The sequence below is a fragment of the Lichenostomus cassidix genome, chromosome 20 (assembly GCF_008360975.1).
Source record: "Lichenostomus cassidix isolate B80296 chromosome 20, HeHo_3.0, whole genome shotgun sequence".
Lineage (NCBI taxonomy): Eukaryota > Metazoa > Chordata > Aves > Passeriformes > Meliphagidae > Lichenostomus > Lichenostomus cassidix.
The window spans coordinates 6398461-6422526 of NC_139500.1; the positions used below are offsets into that span (position 1 = coordinate 6398461).

At 57.3% G+C, this 24066-nt stretch overlaps 1 protein-coding gene across 2 annotated transcripts; it reads left to right on the top strand.

Annotated features, from left to right (window-relative positions):
• Positions 1-5793: 5793 nt before the first annotated feature.
• Positions 5794-22277, top strand: RGS19 (regulator of G protein signaling 19). 2 transcript variants are annotated; one of them, XM_085079333.1, is made up of 6 exons: positions 5794-5892; positions 16919-17055; positions 17206-17342; positions 19211-19285; positions 19920-20154; positions 20716-22277. In XM_085079333.1, exons 3-6 carry the CDS (start codon positions 17242-17244, stop codon positions 20902-20904), a joined length of 600 nt encoding a protein of 199 aa, XP_084935459.1. In that variant the 5' UTR covers positions 5794-5892; positions 16919-17055; positions 17206-17241; the 3' UTR covers positions 20905-22277. The 2 variants fall into 2 exon arrangements, with proteins under 2 accessions (XP_084935459.1, XP_084935458.1); XM_085079332.1 differs by lacking the exon at positions 5794-5892 and adding an exon at positions 14182-14461.
• The last annotated feature ends 1789 nt before the right edge of the window (positions 22278-24066 follow it).

Genomic DNA, 24066 nt, shown 5'->3' on the forward strand with positions numbered 1-24066 from the left:
TAGCATGTAAGTGAGAAACCTCGAAGTCGTGACCAGCGTTTCCTGACAATGACTCCTGGACCTCGCTGGGTTCAAAAGGAAATATCAGGGTGATATTTGTTCACACCCATAACCAGCATTTGCTTTGTCTGCTGCCCTGCAGTCAGCAGGTCCTGGATGCTCTGTTTAGATGTGTCCACAGAAGAATCCACCTGCAAATAAAGAGCTGCGGCAGAAGCTGTGGTTTTGTTATTACTGCTCAAGGCTGAGATTGTGTGAGAAAAACACTTTCCAGTTCAGACGGAGGAAATGGAAAGCACCAAGCTTCATGACATTGCTCAACAGAGCAGATTTCTAATGAACTCTGTGTGCCAAACAATTTAGAGATGAGGAAGCAAAGGAGAGATGCTCTTCATGCAAGTAAAATAAAAAAGGGAGAATGTAGCTCTTGGTGTAGATTATAGAGCTGAGAGTATCCTTATCTTTCCCTTTTGGGCAAAGTATTTTCTTTTCATGATAGACACTTGACTTCTCAAACCTTCCTCTCAGCTATGCTCTTCCCATCTCTAAGCATCAGCATCACCTTTCCCCTGCAGCCAAAGAGTGAAGACTTTCCACGAGCTCTCCACACATCTGCAGGAGCTGTTCCACCTGCCTGGGAACTTTTGTACGGGGACCAGACCACACTGTGTTCATTTTTACAGCTGGAAGATCTCCTAAGAGTCTCTCAACTCCTTGTACATTAAAAAAAATCAGAGGTGTTTTTGAACTATCACAGGAGATTGGAACAGACAGGGTTTGGTCCAGCTTTCTCCAGTGTCCATCTGGTAGTCAAAGAAAGGGCACAGCTGCCCAGATCTCCTCTGGCTGACTTGATGTCAGCCAGAAGTAATCAGAGGAGTCCAACCACCTCCATTTTATCCTTACTGTCACTACTTCCACCTTCTCTCTGACATACCTCATAATGAGCATTCAGCAACCTCTCAAACACAAATCAGAGTTTGAGAGAAATCCTGTAGGTCACGGAGGGCCTCAGGTGACAACTGAAGGGGTAATCCAGATTTTAATGCCCTCTAAGGCACTGTCAGTTTGTGCCACCCAGCAGCAGAGCTGATATTTGCAGTGACTCCTTCAAGGACACCATTTTACACCACCACAGGCAGGCTTTGGGACCTTTGGTCCCATCCTGGAACTCCAGCACTGACCCGTTTGGCCAAGACTCTGCTAAGCTCCTTCTCCCTGCCTGCCCCCTCCCAGCTTGGCACTGGAAAGCAAACAAACAGCTCTGGGAGCTGCAGAATCTGCAGAGTTTGGCTTTCAGCAGGGCTGGCGTCTCCTGGGGGCCCAACCTGGGTGCCTGCAAGGGCACAAACCCTGACTGAAGCTTTTCCCACGGTTTGGGCATCGATCAAATGTCAGCTCCATGTGGATTCTCCAGTGTCTAATAAGGTCTGACAGCATGTGTTGGTTTTTCTCACAGCTGCAGCCCTGCCAGGGTCATTCTTTGCCCAGCTGTTTGTAATGGCAGGAACTGAGCTCTAGCCACTCTCAGTTTTTGATAAAACTGGCCAAAGGGTTAAAAAGGTTTTGAAGAGAACAGTTTGGAAGAACATCAGTGGGCTTATATACAATGTGATTGCATAAGCTCTGTTACATTAGGAAATCAAAATAATCAACCCTTTTCCCTCTAAATGTGATAGAATTTAAAGCTGTGCTGAGCATGGTAGTGCAAAATCCTCTTTTAAACTTTGCTCCACGACCTCCAGACACACTCCAGAACCACAAGTTGTTGCTTTATCTTCAATCTTGAGTAAAGGAGAGACAATCTTTGCACTTCAGGTCCCCGTGGAAAAAAACGTGACCCCAAGCAGAATGACTCTTGAGTCAGCCTGTGAGCAGTCTGGGGAGCCATGAAGATATGCAGGTTTGTAGCACATCTGATAGCTAAGGCAGAGACTGGGATTGGAAATGTGGCTCTGAAATTCCCCAGGAGGCTTTGAGGCCTCAAAAGAGTAAAAAGGCTATAAAGGGTGCACAGGCACTCCTCACAAGGGAATAAATTAGCTGTGATGAGGCTGCACAGCTCAAACCAGGTATTGTGCAAATACAGCTCCAGCACTGAGATACACAGGGCAGATTTATGCCCTGGAGCAGGGCTGGTCTCCAGAGCAGCTCTGCTTCCTGCACCCTCACGTGCCAGCTCTGTGCACACACAAGAGCATCACCTCAACGTGTCCTCAGCTGCCCCCAGCAGAGGAGCTGCATATTCAGGGACAGGGTGAGTGTGACCTTTGCAATCTCAGCTCTGACAAGCGCTTCCTGCAGGGTGACAGCACAGAGCTGGTTTTCCTCCACCTCTCACTTGGGCTGCAGTAGCTCAAGGACTGTTTCTTCCTCAGAGCCCAGTCCCAGCAGCATCTCTTTTGGTCACTTCAGCCTGGATATGCTCTGCTTGGAAAGCTTTAAGAAGCCCAGGTAACTGGTGGGGGAAAGGCTGTCCTAAAGCAAAACATCTCTGCAGCCTTCATCCATCCAGCTTCATCACCTGCCAACCTCTCAAGTAGCACACAGCTGGAAACAGCCTGGAAGGGATCAGCCCATTTTGCTGCTGCAGCCAGGCTGATACTGCAGAGCACTTTGGAGATAGGATTGAGGGATTGTTGATGGGATTTCTACATCAAATTGTGCTTTGCAGACCCATTGGGAAGCTTGCTGTATCTCAGTCCTGACACAGGCTGACTTGTGTCAGAAATTCATCAAAAAGAGGCTTTCTGCTCCTGAGCATCCTGCCTGGAGTTGAGTTCTTCTCCTTGAAGAGGAAAACAAGCTCCACAGCTGCTCGTGTTGTGCTGGACTCGCAGCTCTCTGTACCCTCTGCTCATCCAGCACCTTCTCAGAATCATGAAAACAGAATGAAACAGAATTGTTGGGGTTGGACAAGCCCTCTAAGATCAAGTCCAACCACTAAATCAGCACTGCCAAGCCCATCACTAAACCATGTCCCCAAGTGCCACATCCACATCACTTTTCAATCCCTCCAGGGACAGTGACTCCACCACTGCCCTGTGCAGCCTGCTCCAGTGATGGACAACCCTTTCTCTGAAGAAATTTTCCCTTATATCCAACTTAAACCTTCGCAGGTGCAATTTGAGGCTATATTTCCTCTTGTTCTTTTGCTTGTCACCTGGGAGAAGAGATCAACCCCCATCTGGCTACAATCTCCTCTCAGTTAGATGTAGAGAGTGAGAAGGTCTTCCCTGAGCCTCTTTTTCTCCAGGCTGAGCCCTCTCAGCTTCCTAAACAGCTCCTTGTGTTCCAGACCCTTCCTCAGCTCTCTTCCTTTCTCTGGACACACTCCAGCACCTCGGTGCCATTCCTGTCATCAGGAGCCCAAAACTAAGCACCAGATTTGAGGTGTGACCTCAGCAGTGCCCAGCACACGGAGGGCAGTGGCTGGTCCTGCTGGCCAGGTCTAAGCCCACCCAACAGCACCTGCACAAAATTAGAGAAAACACCAAGGGAGTGCCCAGCTCTTGCTGTCAGGATTCCCTTAGGATGTGTCCGTCGGGTACCCGAGGAACGGTTCGGTCCGTCGGGTTCTCCCGGGATGGTGTGCGGCTGCCCCGCTCTCCTGGGCTGGAGCTGCCCCGCACTGCAGGGGCTCCGCTCCTCTCTCCGCACTCCCTGCTCCCCGCTTCCCTCTCCCCGCTCCGCACTCCCCTCTCCCCGCTCCCCGCTCCGCAAAGCTCCTTCTCCCGGCGACCGGCAGTCCAGGGCAGGGAGCCGCCGGGGACCCCCGCACCGAAGATGCGTCCCCAAGCCATGGGGACCCCCGAGCCGCCGGGGATCCCTGAACCGCTGGGACCCTCCCAAGCCCCCGGGGATGCCCGAGCCGCCGCCGGCCGCGCTCCCGGCGGAGTCGGGCGGCATCTGCGGGCAGGTCCCGCTACTGCAGCGGCGGGCGCGGGGCTGGCACCGCCGGGACGGCTCCGCTGCGGAGCGGCCCCGGTAAGGGCGAGGGGACACCGGCACGGGGGGCTCCGGGCAGTGCCTCCGCCCCCGGCTGTCACCGATCAGCACAGACACCGCTCGACCCAGGCTGCCCCTCTCTCCGCCGGTGCCTCCGGGCACGGCAGGATGCTGCCAGTGCTTCCCCGGGAGCTCTCCAGACTGGCACGGGGGGAAAGCGGCTCTCCAGCCCCGGAGAGTGTTCCTGGCTATTGATCGCAGCATTCCCAATTGCTAGAAAATATGCAAGGCCGAGCTGCTGCACCCTGGGCAGCCAGAGCTGCGAGTCTGGCTGTTCACTGACAGCCCCATTGTGCAGGGGGTTCGGAATCTCCAAGCATTTCCTCCCAGTCCACACGTTTCTAAAAAAACAACAAACGTGCTTTCTCTTCATCATCTGAAGGGACAGACTGCATGGAAAATCACAAGAAATCACAAGCCCATATCACAGAATCCTGGAATGGTGTGGGTTGGAAGGGACCTTAAAGCTCATCTCCTCCCAACCTCCTGCCACGGGCAGGGACACCTTCCACTATGCCAGGTTGCTCCAAGCCCCATCCAACCTGGCCTTGGACACTTCCAGGGATGGGGAGACTATTCGTGGGATTTTCTAAAAATCTCAAACACACACTACAAAGCAGTTCCTGAAGACGTGGGAGCCTTTAGGGGCATTTGTGAGCTTCCAGTTAAATGAATTGCTAAAGAAAATCAGGAGGGCTGGTGGCCCGGTCACACAGCAGGAGGGAGCAGACTGGCAGTCACAACTCCACACTGGAGCTGCTCAGAAGATTTGCAAAAGTTGGAGTCAGAGGAAGGGCACTGCTTTGCCTGCAAAGGTCCCGGGGCAGGTCCTCCCTGGGTGAGAGCTGTGTAGATCCCACTGTCGTGAGCAGGATGGGTGAACAGAGGAAAATTCAGAGTATCGGACAGGGCAGGGTGAAAATGTGGGAGGAACATCGGTTCTGTCTGATCCCCCCATGCAGAGGCAGAGGGACTTGGCTCAGAGACTCCACTCACACAGGTGGGGGTCAGAGTGGTGTTTTCACTGGAGGAGTCACATTTGGGGCCTATTTTAAACACGTCCCCCACGTCGCAGAGTGCACATCTCGAGGATTGCAACTGATGGCGGTTTGATCATTGTCTCTCTCAGGGAAATGGTTTTTAATGAGGTTTTAAATAATAAAGTGGGATAATTTCCCCGGCTGGCAAGATCATGAAATTTTTATGCCTCCTTTCTCTCCCAAAGTTTTATCACCCTTTATTTTTAGTGATGTACAATCCCTGCTTTGGAGAAAAGAAAAGCACTGACATAGGGAAAGCCACTCCTGGGCAGGGAGTAGTCGGGGGGGGCAGCTCCACAGGCAGCCCTTCCCCGCCCCCCAGGGATGGGAAAACACCCCATAGGGGCAGAGGGGACCCCCAGTGCTGGGTGCCAGTATTGGGTGCATGATGCTGGTGCCTGGTACTGGTGCTGGGGGTGAGTACTGGGTGAATGGTGCTGGAGCTGGGTGCCAGTCCTGGGTGCGTGGTGCTGGTCCTGTGCCCCTATTTGAGGCTGGGTGCTGGGGCGGGGTGCAGGGTGCTGGTACTGGGTACCAGAGCCGGTTCTGTGATGCTGGTGCCGGGGCACACAGCGGGTGCCCGGTGCCGGTGCCGGGGGCAGGGGCTGTGGGTGCCGCGGGTGGGTGTCTGTGTGTGTGCGCGTGTGTGTGTGTGTGCCGTGAGGAAGTGCCAGGGCTGCAATCGCTTTCGGAAGTGGCCGGCGGGGCCGGGCCGGAGCCTGCGCAGTGCCGCCGCCGCCGCTCGGCTCCCGCTGCCGCTCCCTCTCCCTCCGGTGCCCAGCCCGGCGGCAGCGCAGCGGCGGCGGCCGGGGGCGGCGGCGGCGGCGGCGCGGATGCCCGGCCCGTGAGTACCCCGCGCCCCGGCCCGGGGGTGCCGCGGATGGGGGGGACGCGCTCCCATCGCCCCCTCCCTCGCCCGGTGCCCAGCCCAGCCTCGCTCCCCCGGCGGACCCCGCTTTGCCCACCCCGTCTGCCTCTCCCAGCCCCTTTGCACGCTCCCCCTGCATGAACCCCTGCTCCGGGCATCCTCCCTCCTGCGCGGCTCCCCCCACACGCTCCGAGCCCCGCGGAGGATGGAGAGCCCTGCCCGTGTCTGTCTGTCTGTCCGCGCGTCCGTGTGTCCGGCTGCCGCCTGTCACCGGCCCCATGTGCGAGCGCTGGGGCGGGGGGGATGCTCCGTGGGGACCGGCCGGCGGGGCGGGGGGACCCCGAGCACCGAGCCGGGAGGGGGAACTCCCCGCCGCATCCCCCCAGGGGAGGGCAGGGCTCCTGCCAGGAGGAGGAGGATGGAGAGGGGGAAGGAGGGGGGCACCCTCCAGCCGCAGGGCCGGCTGCACCGGGGTTTGCCCAGCCCGGGGCGGGGGTTGCGGGGAGGATTTCCCTCCGGAGGCCTCCCGGCTCTTCTGCACCCACAGGTGGGTGCTAGGGCGGCGCCGGAGCATCCACGCAGCGGCTCGGCCGGGCAGAGCTCTCCCTGCCCGTGCAGCTCCCCGAGCACCGCGCAAAGGGTGCTGAGCCTCGCCGGGGCGATGGGCAGCCCTGTCCCGGCCGGCCGGGGCTCGGCGAGCAGCGGGGCTCGGCAAGGTTGGCTGAGGTCAGGGCAGCCGCAAGCGCCGCTCCCCGCGGGCTTCTCCAGCAGCGGCACGGCCAAGGGATGGCCGGAGGGAGCTGCCTCGGCGGTGTCGGGAGTGCGGCTGTCCCCCGAAGGGACGTGACATGCGACGGTCACCCAACACGAGCCCATCACGTGCGCGGCGTCGCGGGATGCCGGCACTTGGCGCTGCCTCTCCGTGGCCGAGGGATGGAGAGGGCCAGGCGTGGCCACCGCGCCGTGCTCAGGTCACCGCGCGTCCCCGGGCACGGGGAGGTTCCCCCGGGAAGCTCCCTCTCCCCGCCAATTCCATGAGGCTGCTCTGGCACGGATCCATGGCCTTATTTAAGAAACTAAACAAAAAGTGTTAAGCGAGTGGGAGGGATTCCCCTGCTGCGAGGGGAGTTCATTCCCCTCTGGATGCATCTCCTTCCCCGTCGATGGAGACGCTCATCCCGTGTCACGCTGGATGAGGGAGCCGTGGCATTTGCTGGCCTGGTGCACGTCGTTTTCTTTGGGAAAACGGGTCGCCCCAGTGGGCACATATTTCAGAGTATCTCCCAAGGGAGAGCGCCACATCAGATTTCCCTACAAGGATTTTAGCTGCTCCGCGTCAGCCCTTCCCCACAAATGACTCAAGCCACTAATCAAAATACAGTCATGTTCTTCAGCAATTAAACAACCTCCACCTCACAGGATTGTAGTGGAGGAGCAGGAGTTTAGTGACATGAATATATCTCAGTCAGGGTGCAGGCACCCATTTTGATATCAATATTAAAAGAAACAAGGAACTGAAGGCAAATAATCAAATAATTCAAATGAAACCCAGAGAGGGTAAGGGAGAGGAATACCTTGGCAAGGTAGTCGGTTCTGAGTCTGCCCAAAGTGCTGGAGCAGCACATCACATTTCATCCGCCTCCTGAAGAGCATCCTCTCCCATCCTTCCTTAGCTTTGGTTCTAGTCTTTGCTTTTAGGCTGGACTTGGGCTCCAGCATCTTGGGTTTCATCTGGGCTGATGCGAAGAGAGAGGGTGAGCTCAGTGCTCAGAGCTCTTGCCTGTGAGCAACAGGTCAGGAGTGGCAGAGCAACCACTGTATCACTCCTCAGCCTCTGCAGAGCGTGAGCTCGAGCTGCTGTGGCTTTTCCTCTTTTTTTTTTCTTTTCCATATTTTTATCTTCTGGATAAAATAATTTTGGAAAGTCAGCTCAGGAGGAGGTAAGAGCCACCCTGCCTTTACCCTTCAGCTCCTCGGATCAGTTCCTGCGCCAACCCCTGTCCGTGCCTGAGCACCACAAAAAAGAACAGCCTGGACAGGGCAAGGCCAGCAGGCATCACCCCTGCCATGCCACACTCTCAAGGTTCAGCACTCTGGGCTCTTGCCTGGAAAAACAGCGGGTTCCAAGTGATCCAGTGCCCACAGCCTTCGCCCCAGGCTTCCTATTGCTCAGTTCCTTATTCATCTGCACATCTCTCTCTGCATTTCCATTACAGAAGCTGTTCAGAGAGGGGGGAATCTAAAACTAGCTGTTTATATACATTATTTCGTAGTTGTCTCTTATTTTGGGAAGAAGAAAAGATCCTGGACTTTTTCAGTGGCTTTTTGCATCCCCCATGTGTTACAACATGGGGTTTGCCCATGGGGAGGACAGGATAGGGGAAGAGTGTCCGACATCTTCTGTGGTGTGAGAGGAAGGAACTGAACTCGCAGGAACTCCAACCACCCTGTCAGACTGGGAAGCAGCTTTGTGGTGCCATTGCTGCCCCTGCTCTGGCAGCTCAGGCAACAGGCATCCAGCCCCACAGGCATCTCCTTATAGCCTGTCCTTCCTGCACCAATGCCACACGAATCTCCTCCAGCTCATTCCCATCACTGCTGGGCTCAGCCAGCCCTGTTCCTTCCCCAGCTGCCTCTCCATGGGTTGCCCCATACAGCAAAGGGAGAGTGACCTGCAGAAAATCCCAAATCCTCTCTGCCTCAGCCATCCAGTGGGTGTGATGGTAACTCCAGTAACTCCACTGGCCAGCTCTCCCCTCTGCTTCCATGGGTTTCAGGACATCCAGAACTTTCCACAGGGATCAAACATCTTAAATCTAGCTGTGCATGCTCTGCAGGAGCCATTGGCTGTGCTGGTTCACAAGCCATGGGGTGAGTTCCCTCTGCAGCTCCCCAGTCTTCCTTGGGACATGGGAACTGATGGCTTTGGGGTAAAACTATAGTGAAGGCAGAATCCTGTCTCCATCCAGATCCTGAGTACCGTGTAAAACAAGGCAGCAACCCCAGGGTTTTGATCGACCTTTCACCCTTCTGCGAAAGCGCTCCCTGGGAGCAGGGAGAATTATTTTATTTCTGTTATTTTTGGCTGGAAATCCACTGGGTTCCTTCTTTGGAGTGGGCCAGTAACAGAAAGCTTCTGCATGTGATTTTCCCCCTCCCCAGACACTGTGCTGGGCATAGAGGGTGATGCCTCAGCCCATCCCATCATCTCCTCCAGGTCCATGGGACCTCAGCCATCCCAGGTGAGTGTAGTAGGAGAGGCAGGGAGTGCTCTGCCACTCACCCATCCTGCAAAACCTCCCACCCTTGGCCATTTCGTGGAAGCAAAATTTAACCAGGAGAAGGGTGGAGCAGCAATGAAAACAACAACAAAGTCCTTTGGGGTTCAGCTTCACCATTCATCTTAGACATGGAAAAAAGGGGGTTTCCTGGCAGCAGGAAAATGTACGGTCAAGTTTTAGAACAAGCCACCTTTCCAGTTCTCCAACCACTTGGAACCAGCCTTGGTTGACCTTTTGAGGGCTCTTTGCTCCAGCTGTGGAGACACACTGGGCTCGAGGGCTCAGGTTTGCCACGCTCCATTCTCACTTGTCAGCACTTGCCCACTCTGGAGGCAGAAATGCCACAAAGCCTCCAGGGCAACAACAGGATGGGCATGGGGGGAGCAAAGCCCCCAGCATTCCCGCAGCTGGCTGTGGCTCTGGGTGCACTGGCAGCCCACTCCCAGTGCTGGAAGCACTGCTGGTTCAGCTTAAAGGGGTCAGCAAAAGGGTTTGGGGTGAGGGTTTGGGTTTTCTGATGGCTCCCCCTCCTGCAGGTTTGAACCCAAGCAGGGCTGTAGGTTTCTCCAACAGAAGGTGAATGCCCAAGCAGCGTTCCAGGGCAAAGGGCAGGGGAAGAACAAACAGGTACATATTGGCATTAGTGCTCAGGAGCCCTGGAAAAGGAACAGAAAGCTTCGAACTAGACTGGAAAAAAACCAACAAAAACCAAGGGAGGATGCTTCCTGAGAGTCTGGTTTCAGCAGGAGGAGAGAGCTGGCAAAGCAGATTTGGGGCTGGAGAAATGTATTGCCGTGACAGCAACTGGTGTCCTCTGATGGTACCTGCACCCTGCAGCATCCTGGGGGTTCAGCAAAGGGCATCACCATGGCCTGTCAAACCAGGGGTCTCACTGACATCCTCTGCAAGGTCCACTCTCACCATCTGAGCCCAGAATGCCTGCGATGGGAACTCACCATGGCCAGGTTCCTGCACCCAGGACGTTCCTGCCCTGACTGGCAGCAGTGGGATCCAGCAGCTATGCTGCCAGGCACTGTCCCAGGGCCAGGGCCAGCTCTGTGGCATGGGGCCATGCAGGGTGACAGTGCTTCCTTCCTCCCCACACTGCCACCTCCTCCCTGGGGTGATGGAGCTGAACCTCACAATCAATCTTCCCTTTGGTTGGGGTCTAAACCACCAGGGCAGCTGGACTTGGAGGATGTGAATTGCACACCCTAATCACTGTTACTTCTCATGGGTGGAGCAGGGGAGAGCCTCACTGCTGCCCTGGCACCATGATCACAGCACAGGGCTCACCTGTGACCCTGGGAATGCTCCAGAACTTGGGCAGGGCATCATGTCACCAAATCCCCCTTTCCCTGGGTGTTTGCCTGCAGGATGGTCTCCTGGTGGGCTCATTCCTCAGTCCCTCAGTGTTTTAATGTCGGACAAAAATCTGATGTGGGAGGAAGTTTTTCTGTTACAAGTGGAAGCCCAGCTCTGCAAGCTGTAGTCCAGGGAGCTGGTGCTGGGGACATGTTCCAGCCCTGGGTGCTCCCTGGCACAAAGTGACATCTGCCTGAAGCCAGTCCTCCCACAGCATCCCTCAGGGCTGGCAGTGTGCAGGCAACAGCACCAGAGCTAAATGAACTACGGTGGGCAAATGCCCCTGGGTGCAGCATTTGGGACATGCTCCCCTTGTCCCCAGCTGTCCTGCTGGTGTGGCCCTGGCCTGGCCGGTCCCACTGCTGGTTGAGCCAGGCTCAGCCCTGCCCTGACCACATCAATGCCACATGGGGCCATGCTTTGGGCAGGAAGTGTGGCTGGAGAGCAGGGCCAGACCTGTCCTCGGCGTGGTCAGACTCACCTCCTGCCCATGCCAGCACAGGCTCCCAAACCTCCTCATGCACCTCCTGGTGCTTCCCATGCAGGGCTCCAGATGCAGACAGTGGGATTTGGTCTTGTGCTGGGGCTGGGGGAAAAATCACCCCTTAATTGTGTTGGGAGCTCTCAGAGCTGTGCTAAGCCAGCCCTTTGATCCAGCATTGCCCTGTGATGCAGTGTCCTTCCTTTTCATGCCAGTCCTGCCTTGATTCTCCAGCTGGTTCCTCATTTCCTTGAAAGGTGCCATTCCTCATCCCTCAAATTGCCACTGTCCTGTGGTCCCAGCAGCCTGGCAGCATCCTATGAGCAAGGAACACCCACCACCCAGCCAGCTCAGTTCTTACCCTGGCCGTGCCAGTGCCATATCCCTCCCTTTCCTCTGCTCTTCCCTCCCATCAACCACCAGGCTCCTCCATCCGTTTAGCCCCTGCTGGGTATTGATCACCGATCTTTCTCCTTTCCCATGGATCATTACCGAAGGCAGAACAGTCTCCTGCCTTAGCACCACAGTATCTCTAGTAATAGAAACATAATTGTCAGGGCTTGCCTTTCTGCATCCCCCAGCTGATTGGCATGGGGGCTATTTTTATGCTATAAAATAACTGACTCTGTTTCAGTGCACTGGGGCCAGGCGGGTGGGTGCTGGCAGCGCTCTGCCTGTTCTGCTGCCCAGCAGCCACGGTGCCAGGACAGAGCCATGGGTCTCTTCTCTTCCCAGCAGGTGCTGGAGAGGTCTATGTGTTGTTTTGAGAGAGCTCATGGTGGGATTTGGCTTGGAGGATGCTCAAGTAGAAATACACTGGGAACAGAGAAGATGGCTGGTCTGGAGAAGGACCCCAGCATTGTCCTCCTCTTGGTGGGAGAGGGGCTGTCAGCTGCCGTGGTGCAAAGGTGTTTGGACACACTGAAGCATCTTACAGTTCCCATCAGCAGGACTTGCCTTGGGAATGGCAGAAAAATCACTGCAGGGCAGAGGATCTCCCCAAAAGTCCCCGCTGGCCACTGCCACCCCTGCCACGTGCACGGGCACATCTGCGGCGTTACCAGTGCCATGGGCTCGCAGGACAGCAAGGACACGGCAGGGTGCAGCCACGGGAACATAACCAGCCCCTGATCCCAGCAGGAGCTGGAGAGCCCACCCAGCCAGTGCCAGGGATCATTGGCACCTCCGTGCTGGTAGGATTGGGGTCAGCCCAGCCCCATCCCGCAGAGCCAGGGGGCTCAAACCCTCAACCTCTTTAATCTTTTTCTAAAAGATTGCTAAGGGGGGGATTGAAAACCGAGTCTAAAAATAACTCCTAAAACTTCCTGTGCTGCTGGCAGGTGGCTGGGACAGGCTGCGGGGGCGGGAGGCAGCTGTGGGGCTCGGCGGTGCTGCCTCGGCGGTTTCCATGGGGTAACCCCGGCAGAGGGGTCCCGGGGGGTGCCAGCCCTCTGCCACCCACCCCAGCTGCCTGCTGCGCTGCCTCTCCTCTGGTTGCACTCGGTGGCCGGTTCCAGCCAAATTTGGCAGAGATCAGAGGTGCTGGGACCTTTTGGGAGAATGCCATGGAGGGGGTGGGGAAGCTGCAGGCAGTGCTGAGCCCTTATTAGACACTGGAGAATCCAGCAGCACGCGGGCGGCCGGGGCTGCCAAGCTCTCCTTGTGCTGATCCAGCGTGGCTGGTCTGGCAGGTGATGGGTGTTTGCAGCTCCTCCGAGGCGTGGAGAGGGATCGGATCCAGTGCTGCTGCCCGCTGAGGCATCACTGGCCTGTGGCAGGGACTTGGCCAGGTTTGGGATCTCCGTTGCCACCGGGGTTCTGTGCATTGCCCCCACCCAGATGACCCCCAGGGGATTCTATGATGAGCAGCAAAGCTGCTGTCCCGGTTTGGACCCATAAAATGTGAAGGGAATGTCCTTCCTGGGGTGGAGGGTGGCAAGAGGTGGCCAGAGAATAAAAAGACCCTCGGTGCTAGGGGTGCCAGGGGCCGTGGGAACGTGGCTGTATTCTGACAACTCCCAGCTCTCTCTCCCTGCCTGGTAGCAGCAAAGGGAATCCCGGAAAACCATCTGGGAAATAAATGAGATTCAAGCGCCTAGAGAAGCAGAGCTCCGCTGAGCCCCTGGGGCACAGAGGGGAAGGAGCTGCCAAAGCCGGTGGTAACTTTTGGGTGACCGGCAGGTTTCCATCCGGATGGAGTGGGGCTGGGAACAGCAGCAGCACAACCGCGCTGGGTTTGGGATGCCGGGAGGACAGGAGATAACAGCTCGTGTCCCGGGGAAGGCGAGGGAAGCGGCTGTGCTGAGCCGGGCGCTGGGATGAGCTGATAACAGGCACACGGCACTGCCCCAGGGAAGCGGGGGTGGGTGCCAGCATCCCTCCTCCCTCTTTCTCCCCTTTTCTGCCCTTTCCACCTGCGGTGAGACCATGCCATTGAGGGGCAGCCGCCAGCAGAGACCACAAGCGGTGTTGGTCGCTTGTGGGCTGGAGTCTCCTCCGCCCACAGCAGTGCCGAGGGTGAATTTAATCAAGAAAACGGAGGTTGGGAGGCTGATTTCTCTCTCTCTCTCTCTCTTCTGTTTCTTTTTTCCTGAAGAGGGAAAAAAAAACCAAACAACTTTGTTTGTGAGTCACTCTTGGCCGAGGGAGCAGGGCTGCGCTCTGTGCATCAGGCTGGCACATCCCACCTCGCACGGACGATGCTGCCGGCGGCTCTGACTCAGCCCACCCTCAGCACAGCCCCTTTCCCGCACTGCCCACCTCGCTGCCGGTGTCTGTGCCCTGCGGGCAGCGCTGGAAGCCTGGGGACACCGGCAGCACAGCGTGGCGGAAAGCGCTGTCGCTTTGAAGTGGCCTCGGCTGATCACCGAGGACCTCGGCGCAGCCTGCACACGCCCTGGGGACATATCCTGCCTGTCGCTCTCGGCAGAGCGACTTCCTTGGCCAGGGGGTTGTTCCAGCGCCAGCGTGCTCGGGCTATATCTGCGAAGCTGCCATCAGTCCTGGCTGGGGAGCCCCATCTTGGTTGCCCTCGTGTCTGCAGCAGCTGCCAGCTCCAGCCCTCCTGGGAAGCAGGAGGCTGACCTGGAAGCAGGAGGCTGGGCAGGCTCAGCCCCTGGTGGGACCCACTGTGCCCCTGTCGTGCCCCACCGAGGCAGCTGGCCCCGTGATGGAGCAGCAAGGAGAAGCGTCTGGGCCGGGCTGGGGCTTTCCCAAAAAAGGCCTGAACTCTTCGGTTGAGTTTGCCACTTCCCTTACCACTCCCTTTCCTGTGAGAGGATGTTCGGCCGCTTTTCTTTTCTCTTTCTCTCTTCTTTTCTCCCCACCCTCCCTGCCCGCAGAGCCGGCGGTCCTGGCGATGCCGCGCACCCCCTGAGCCGGCCGGGTCACCCTGGCTGGGGCAATGGCCAGGCTGCAGGTACGGACACACCACAGCTGCTCCCACACCCCCCAGTCCTCCCAGCACCCACGGCACAGGGTTGGTGGGCACGTCAGGGGTCAGCACAGGCTGTGCTGGGGGTGTTCCTGCCCTGGGGTGGGCGCTGATTTGTGCTCCATGCTGCAGAGTTGGCAGTGGCTGCTTTGCTCAGGGTGAGCAGAATACAAGGAGCTTCATGTGCAGGTGTGTGGGATGGGGCCAGCATGTCAGCAGGCCTGGTGGAAGGGGTGGTTCCCCTTTGAAAGTGATTTTGGGGAGAGTTCATCTTGTCCGGGTGCACAGAGGGTCCCTTCTCCATTCGGTGAGAGCACAGTGTGGTGCCAGACTCACGGGGACATCACAGGCATATGAGCTGGCATGGCCCAGGGACACCCAGCACACAGGAGCTCCCAGACTCATGAGGGGCTTGGGGAGCTCAGGGAGGGTGGCTTTTGAGGCGTCTCTTCTCTCTGGGGAAATGTCCCCTTTTGTCGTCCTTCCTCTTTTTGCAGCCTCGAGCGCATGCCCTCGCCTTCCCTCCAGCACTTCCCTATCTGCCAGCCCCAGCAGCCCCACGGCAGGGCCTGGCACTGGGGCAGCTGGTGACAGCCCCATGGCACCTAGGCCCCGCCAGAGTGGTTAGGTGGGAACGTGGCAGAGGCATTAAGGGGTGCACAGTGCTGGGAAATCATGCCTGCAAATACAGAGTGTGATGACAGTGCCCTTCAGTGCCCATCAGGATGTGCTGACCTTGGCCTTTGGTGCCAATCCAGATGTGCTGGCACTGCCTTTTGGTGCCAGCAAGGATCACACCAACTTGGCGCTGTGGGCCAAGGTCCCTGTGCAGCCCCACAGCTCCTTTCTCCCTGTTCCCATGTCACAGCCTGCTCCTCTGGAGTGGCCCTGGGTGTGTCCCACAGCACCCAGGGTGAGCAGTGATCTGATCCTGCTCCTGGCCAGGTGCTGAGCGTACCCCTTGGCATAGGAAGGGGATGCTCCTACCAGGGGATGCCACCTCCTCCTGCTGCCTCTCCAGGGTGCTCAGCCACTTGCGGGTCAGCTCTGGCCAAGGAGCCAGATGAAGTACCTGGATGTCCCCACACCCTGGTCCCTTAGTCACCCCCAGTCCAGCCATTCCATAGCCCAGGGCTGTGGCAGAGGCAGGGTGAGCTGGGAGGGAGCAGGGTTTTCCCAGTCAGGTTTTCCTCCCGCTCACCCCATCCCCACAGCCTCGACACCAGTTGCTGTGGTTGGTGCTGCAGCCCCTGGCTGTGCTGGGATGAGCAGTGGGATGTGAGTGGGCAGCAGGAAGAGGGATGCTGGGAGTGGATGATGCTTGGGCCAGGAGAAGCAAAGGAAAGGGAAAAAGTGGGGGGTTAAGTGGACCCGAGGGCAGCATGGTGCAAGAGGGAGCAGAGCTGCTGCTGAACCAGGTGACAAGGTCACAGCCGTCCTGCCAGCACTTGGGGCTATAAATAGGGACAATTGGAAGTGAAACACAGACTCTCCTTTTTCATTCCTGTGGGAGCACTGGGACTGTGGGAGGGTTTGCGAGGGCACAGGAAGGCACTGCTGGGTGATGGCTGTGCTGGGAACATGGGGGTTCCACCCCAAGGGCTCACAGATGGCTATGGGGACAGCTGTGTCCCCAGCTCTGTCCCACACCCTGGCTCTGTCCCATTGCTGAGTCCACAGCAGGACTCAGACCCAAGGTGATGAGACCTGGGGGAGCTCAAGATGGGGATGCTGAGCCTGAGATGTCTGGGGGCTCTCCCTGGCTGTTGCCACTGCTCCCAATCCTTCCTTCTGGCAGGGGAAGGGCCGTGATTGCTGCCCATCACCCTTGGCAGGGCACAGGGAGGTGGAGCCAGCTGTGGCCATGACATAACCACTGCCCATGCTGAGCCAAGCATCCAGCATCGCTCCTCCCAGGAGCATCCCTGCTCCAGGCTGAGCCAGAGGTGCAGGCAGGGACAGGCAAGTGGCATGGGATGAGGTTTGGTTTAGCTCCAGGAGCTGTGAAAACTCACCACCACCCCCCTGTTGCCTTCCACTCACAGGGTGCCATGGAACAGCTCTGACTTCCCCATCCTCTGCCTGGAGACACCAGGGATTTCAGCCACTCTTCCTCATGGCATGGGGCATGACCAGGGGGGTGCAGGGCCAGCACTGAGCCCCTCACCCTGCCAAACCCCTCTGCTGCCTGCAGTGAGCCTCACAGCATCCCCAAAGTGTGGGATGGGATCCCAGGCAAAGCAGGGGGCTGGCAGAGCATCTCCCGATGCATTTCCTCTTCAACTTTCCTTCTCACTTCCTTTTCCTGCACTTTCTGCCTGCTGCCCTGCCCTCGCACACCACCTGCCCAGAGCTTTCCCCAGCGCTCAGCAGCCCCCGGAGCCATTCGAAGCCAGGGGTTCCTGTGCAGTAACGCGGTGCCACTCCTCTCCCTCCCCACAGGCTCCACCCAGGAGGCGGCAGGGACATTAGCCGGGGGGTCTCACGGCTCACCCGCGGGCTGGGAGGAGCAGAGAGCGGCAGAACAGCCCCCGAAGCACGACCCAACCCCGTCCACCGTGTATGAGGCTGGGACGCAGGTGAGGGGTGACCAGGCTGGCGAGCAGTGTCCAAACCTAAATCACAGCAAGTCACAGCACGGGGGTTCCTCCCGTACCTCTGTGTGCATGCACAAGGTGGGGGATGGTCACCTGCAGGTCACTGACCTGCTCCACCCTCCTGCCTTTCAGTACGCAGGACCCGCGTCCGCAGAGTCACCCCTTCCGATGTCCCGGCATGAGACTTCTCCGACAACGGTGCAACCCGCCAGCAACCACCGTCCCAACGCCTGCTGCTTCTGCTGGTGCTGCTGCTGCAGCTGCTCATGGTATGTCCCACTGCCCACCCGGCCCAGGCTCCTGCAGGGTCAGTGAGCATCACCCACCCACTCGTCATCCCATAGGTAGGGCAGGTCATGGAATCATAGAAAGGCTTGGGTTGGAAGGGATCATAAAGGTCATCTCGTTCCAACCCTCTGCCATGGCAGGAACACCTTCCACTTGATCAGGCTGCTCCAAGCCCTGTCCAACCTGGCCTTGGGCACACCTGTTGTTGCTCCTCCATGCTTTGTGCAGCACCAAGTGCTTGGACACAGCTGCTGCCTGGGCAGGTGACCAGGTCTGAGGGTGATGGGGTCCCACAGCAGCCCCCACTGCTGGGTTCCCTGCACCCCTGCAGTGCAGCTGTGGTACCCAAGCCACAGGCAGTGGGTGCTGGAGGGCAACCAGGATGGCGATGGTCCCACTCCCTGAGCTGAGCCTCTGGATCACTTGTGTGCTCAGTGGGTTGGGAGTGGAGAGCAGGACAGGTGCTTGGTTAGACAGGTGTGAGTGCCGTGGAGCAGATGGGCACCAGTGGTGCTGTGGCATGGGGTTCCCCCTGGCACAGAGCTCAGCTGAGCCTGGGTCCGCTGTGACTTCTGTCCATCAGCCAAATCTCTTAAAACACATAGAGCAGAAAGCAGCAGTGGGACTCCCCAGTGCTGCCCTGATGGTGTCCGGGGAGGGATGGCCCTGGTTCATACGAGACCTTCTGGGAAGCTCTGCATTGAAGCAGCGGGTGCAGAGTCCAGCCCTGCCCCTCCCAGCACTGCCCAAATCCAAGGATGGAACCAGCTGCTTGCCTCCATCTGCATCTCCTGTCCTTACTGAGCATCTCCAGCTCCTTATTCTCTGGATAGCCCAGATATCGGAGAGCCCATCTGCTCTTTCTCCTCAGCATCTGCCGGCTCAGAGATTGCTGATGGCTCCAGGCTTTGCAGCAGCTTTGGGCTTTACAGCCGCCCAGAGCAGCCAGCTTGGAGGAGCAACAAGCCCTGGAGCTGAGCCCCATGCATCTCCCTCCTAGACACTGCCCTGGGCTTGGTGGCATTCCGTATATCTCTCCTTCATCTCTGCAAGAGCCTGTGAGCAGAGATAGAGCAGAAATCCCAGATATGGGACAGATATCCCTCACATATCCTGTTCCTGGAGCAAGCAGTGCTGGTTGCTGCGTGGGGCTCAGGCATGCCAGACAGTCAGCCCTGGGGGTGGCACAGGCAGGGACATGCCCACAGCTTCACCCACCCCAGCCACCCACGCTGGGACAGAGGTTTGCACAGTCAGTCCTGTGTGAGCAGCAAGGGACGGTGTCGCAAGCAGGAAGGGCTGCGGTCAGTGCCGGGCACCGAAATGCAAGGGCCCAAGGGAAGTTGGCTGGTGGCTGCTTGTGCCACCAGCACCCCCAGGGGCAAGGGGACACAGGGACAGGGAACACCGCAACCCCAAGCCCCAACACTTCTATCCCACCGTCTGCCTCCAGGCTGGACCGGTGCTGGCGTGTCACCAACAAACCTTTGTTTATTTATTGGTGATTATTCGTGACAGTTCACGATGGATTCGCCTTGGGCCAATCCAGCACTGACCTCTGCCGGCTGCTGCGGCCACTCCGGCTCGGCTCAGTTCTGGCACACATCCCTGGCACACTGCCCGGGTGGTGGAGCAGGACCGGGGCCACAGCAGCGCCTGAGCACAGGGACACCACAGGGACACCACAGGGACACCACAGGGACACCCTTGCACAGTGACAGCACCAGGGCAGCGGGTGAGAGGAAGGCATGGGTGGGGGGTGCTGGTGCCCACGGAGGAGATTCAGGGGTCGAGGTGGGGTCTACATGTGTCCCCAATGCCCCTGACTACCTTTCTGTCTCCCTGTTAGGAACGAGGACCGGGAGCGAGCATGGAGGGCATCCCGGGAGACCAAACTGGAGACCATTCCAAACTGTGAAGCGTGGTGAGTACAAGGGCAGTGCTGTAGACAAGCATGGCACAGCATGGCACTGTCTCCTCTGCCACCCTCCATGGCACCCAGCCCTGTGTCCTGAGTGACAAGTGTGACCTCCCTCAGACAGCACAGCCTGGGTGCTCTGTGCAGTGCCTGGCACAGCTGGGTTAGGGTCAGATGTGGTAATTAGCCGTGGATAATGAGTGTACCTGGCCTGCTTGAGCAGGTGCTGAGCATTTGCTGGGGAGCAGCCTCCCTCTCTCCCTCCTCCGCTAAGAGGGGTGATGGACCCATGCCAGCCTCTCTTGGCAGAGTTCCCTCTCTGCCACGGGAGTGCTTTTGCTCCCTTTGGGATTTCTGCAAAGCCAGCACCAAAATACATCCCAGTTTGGGAAATCCAGCCAAAAGCAAGGCCACGCTCCAGCCTGGCTGAGCAGAGGTGGGACAGACCCCATAACTGACCCCTGAAAGCTCCGTAACTCTGGAGCCTGAGCAGAAACAGCTTCATCATGAGCACAGGGATGGTTTTGGGCACAGTTCCTCTGGGAAGGGACCAGGGCTGAGCAGGAGGGACACAGTGGGGACCCACAGCCCTCCCTGGCCAGCTGTAACCCATCCCCTTGCCTTCCCCCGGACCTGTCAGCGCCAAACCCACACCGGAGGAGGTGCAGGGCTGGGCACAGTCCTTCGACAAGCTGATGAAGAGCCCGGCGGGGCGCAACGTCTTCCGGGAGTTTTTGCGGACTGAGTACAGCGAGGAGAACATGCTCTTCTGGCTGGCATGTGAGGAGCTCAAAACCGAGTGCAACAAGCATACCATTGACGAGAAGGCCAGGATGATCTACGAGGATTACATCTCCATCCTCTCTCCCAAGGAGGTAGGAGGCACAGCCTTTGAGGGGAGGGCTCAGGCTAAAATGGGGCTGGGGAGGGCTCTTAGGGAGAGGGCTCTGTTCCAGCTCCTGACAGAGCCCTGCGACAGTTTGGGGATGAGTTTGGCAGGGTAACGGCGGTGGGAAGGGGATATCCAGCCCCCCAAAACCCCCAGGACGCTGCCGGCGGTGGGACCGCGGGCCGGGTTGTGCTGCGGGGCCGAGACCTCACGAGGGCACCAGCGGGCTGAGGAAATGCTGCATCCCTGCCGCCAGCATCCCCGGAGTGGGTGTACCCAGGGCAGGAGCACCCCACCCCACCTCCCTGTGCCCAGCCGGGGGACACAGAGGGGACCCAGAGAGCTTCCCACTCCTCCCTGCAATCCTCCCAAACCACCAAGGCTTCAGTGCCAATATTCTCTGGGATGGAGCACCCTGTGGTCTCCTCACATCTGGTGCCGCGTTGATACCCAATTTCCCGTGAGAGTGGGTGTAGGAATGGGTGCTGGGGCTGGGGGTTTGTCCTTTGGTGTCCCCCAGCCCGCAGTTTCTCTCCGTGCCTCCCAGGTGAGCCTGGACTCACGGGTGCGGGAGGTCATCAACCGGAAGATGCAGGAGCCGTCCTCACACACCTTCGACGACGCGCAGCTCCAGATCTACACGCTGATGCACAGAGACTCCTACCCCCGCTTCCTGAACTCTGCCATTTACAAATCGCTGCTCCAGAGCGTCTCCCACTCCTCCTCGGAGTCCTAAGGGCACCTGCCAGCTGTGGAGGACACCAGTGGGGACACAGTGGCCTGAGGGGGGGCTCAGTGCCTCCTCCCCTGTGCCGCCCTCCTTGCCAGCCCCCACCAACTTTTTAGCTTTTTACCTATGAACTGTCACCCCGGTGTCTGGGCCACACTCCAGGACTGTCCCCAGGGCACAGCCTGGGCCAGCTCATACTACTGATTCCCTGCCCTGTCCCCAGCGCTGGCCAGAGTGAGCTGGGGGAGCACAGGACAGCACCGGGGGCCTGGCTCCCCCCACACCCCGTTTTGAAGAGGTCACTTTAATCCCATCTCCACCACACCTGGGGACACAGCACGTCCCCGTTTGCCACCTGAGACCCAGTTGGGGACTGGGTTGGGGGGTTTTTGAGGTGGGGGGGAGGTCGATTGTTGTTGGTTTGGTTTGGGTTTTTTTTACTTTTAATTTTAAATGCTCTTTTGGTTGGCTTTTACTGGGGGACTTGAGGTGCGGGAGCGGGGGGGGGTTGATGAGCATCTCTGTACATATAAAAACTTGTCAGGTTTACCTCGCTCCAGCTGTTTGAGGTGGCCCAGAGGGCAGGGGGTGGTGCTAGAGCCTGTTTGTACTCCAGATGGATCCAGATGGAGCAGAGGGTGGAGCTCTGAGGGGCCTGAAGGGACGATGGGGATGTGCTGGGGGGGTGGACAGGGGTGTCTTACAGCTGCCTCCCCCACCAGGCCCCTCACACATCACTGCTCCAGCCCCAGGACACCACATGCTGTCACCCCAAACCCAGAGCATCCTGCATCCTTGGTTCAAGGACCTGGGAGATAGGGACAACACATGTTCAGGTGTTGCTTGCCCTCCTGCAGAACCCACAGGCACCAGGACCCCTGAATGAGAGCTCCCAGCTGACCCAGACCTGCCCTGCCAGCAGGGAGAAGCCCAGGAGTCTGCCCTGGTCCCTCACTGAGCAGGGACCTGGGCTCCACGCAGGCTGGGAAGTGTCAGAGGGAGGATACAGAATTCCCATGTGGTTTTGTACGGCACAAGGAATGATTTACTGATTTATGCCTCAGCACACAGGATTAAAACAAGTCTGTCCCTGCCCTTCACACTGAAACAAAGCCAACACAGGGGTTTTGCTGCCAGTCTTTGCTTTTCCTGACCCACCACAGCAGTTTCTTATTTATCCATCCCTTCCCCTCCTCTCTTCAGCCCTTCCAAAGAAAAAAAGTGCTTTTTATTGAACATATTTTTTAAACAAACCAATTCTTTCAGCTTTTTTTTTTTGTTTTTGTTTCCTTCCTTCCTCATGGCATGACTGTGTGGAAATTCATGTCAGTAAATTTAGTTTTCTTTGCCAAGCTGGAAATACAGTTCAAGAAAATGTATTTTTGAGAGAGACCAGCAATGGTTTATTAGGAATGTCGGTATTGTTATTATTGGCAGGTTTTCCCCCAGTCTGCACCCTTACAGCATCCCCACCCTGCAAAGGGGAAGCTTTAGTTCTGGGTTTGTTCTGTAAGGGAAATACTCTCAAATGTGACCCCAACCTGAGGGCTGGAGGTTGAACATGCCTGAAGCTGTTCAAGAGCATGGCAGGGGGTGAAAGCCCCTACACACACGCCAGAGGTCTCAGCACAGGGAAGACGCCAATACCACCAGATAATCTAGTTTTTCTCTTGCTCCCAATCCCTTTTAAACACCTTACAAGCAAATCCTTACTTCTGAAACACCTCTTTGTCCACTGTGCTTCCCCTCCCTGGCTCTCCTCGCTGTTATCCCAGAAACTGGCACTGTAAAATGACATGGTTCTTTTCCCAAACTCCTGCTTGGGACTCTCAGTACATAATTTTAGGATTGTCAGAAGGCTGTACACAAGCTCAGCTCTACTCCTCACAGGAACACGAGAAGAAAGACAAGAGGCAGTGGTAAAGAGCTGGCTCTCTTTCCCAGTGCACAAGCCAGTGCCGTGGTCAGCATGGGTTTCAGATCCCGAAGCTTTTTTTCAGCATCACTGCAAGGACATTGCTCCCTCCCAAGCCTGGCTTGAATAATCCCATTCACCACAAGACTCGTGAGGCTTAAAGGAGTTGTCAGCATCTTTGAATATTTTCCTTCTTGGGAGACTTGGCTGCACCCTGTAAAGTGAAAGCCCTGAGCAAAGGATGCTGGTGGGATCCCTGCCTCCGGAGCAGCAGAGCCCTCAAAGGGGCTGGGAGCACGTTTTCCGCTGCTTTCATGTGGCTGCTTACTCCTCTCCAAACATCTCCGAGGTCTCTGCTCAGTGTCTGCTGTCTGGCATGCTGGGAAGCCAGTGGAAATACTTGTTTTTCACTGTGGAAGAGGGAAGCAATGCCATGAGAGATGTGACTGCAAATGCTCCTGCCCTGCTCGTCAGCACAGGAGCTGCAGGGCACAGCACTGTTCCTGGACAGCCTCAGACCCAGAGCCCTTGCTGGGGTCCCCCAAATGCTGCATCAGCCCAGTTAAAGGCTATGAAAAGGAAAGAAGAGGGATTTTAAGTCTGGCTTAAAGCTGTGGTGAGCTCAGAATTTCCCCACCAGATTCTGGTTACCTCCCAGAAGGAGCTTGTGCAGGTCCCTTTCACAGGGTCACATCTGCAGATGTGGCATCTGGGGCTGGCTTTGTTACTGCATCTTTTCCTTATCTGACCCCTTCCAAGCACCAGCTCTGAGCTCACTTCAAACCTCCTCCACTTCTACAGCTGAGTGCTAACAGCTCCCACCCCTTCCTCTAGCGCTTACCTTCTCCAGATCCAAGCCTCTGGAAATTTTCCTGAATTTGCAGCATTTTCCCTCCTCCTGAGCCTCTCCAGCAAGCCCCTCTGAAACTCCAGGTTGTTTTTCAGCTGTCAAGCTAAGAGCAGAGCAAAAACAAGCAAGAAAGTGCTTGGGACTCCATCTGAGCTGTTTGGGGTGAGATTTTGTGTCACTGGTGTCACAAAGCTTTCAAAGTCTGTTACAACCTGGGCAGTACATCCTTGTCTTTGCAGCTGCCAATGCTGTTAGCATTTAAAGGCTCGAGATGCCAAGGAATCACTGCAAAATCCAGTGAATGCTGCCAAGATGGAAAGCAACATCTGATCTGTGCCCCAAAAGCTGTTTTCTGTCAACGGTACTGCCCACCCAGCCGCCCCAGGGCTTGGCCCAGTGGTTG

Bases quoted from the DNA above. Each gene is read 5' to 3' on its own strand.
- RGS19 (XM_085079332.1), top strand. From the start codon at position 14,323: ATGTTCGGCCGCTTTTCTTTTCTCTTTCTCTCTTCTTTTCTCCCCACC. The intron at 14,462-16,918 runs GTACGGACACAC...CCCTCCCCACAG, and splicing joins GGGCAATGGCCAGGCTGCAG to GCTCCACCCAGGAGGCGGCA. The intron at 17,056-17,205 runs GTGAGGGGTGAC...CCTGCCTTTCAG, and splicing joins TGTATGAGGCTGGGACGCAG to TACGCAGGACCCGCGTCCGC.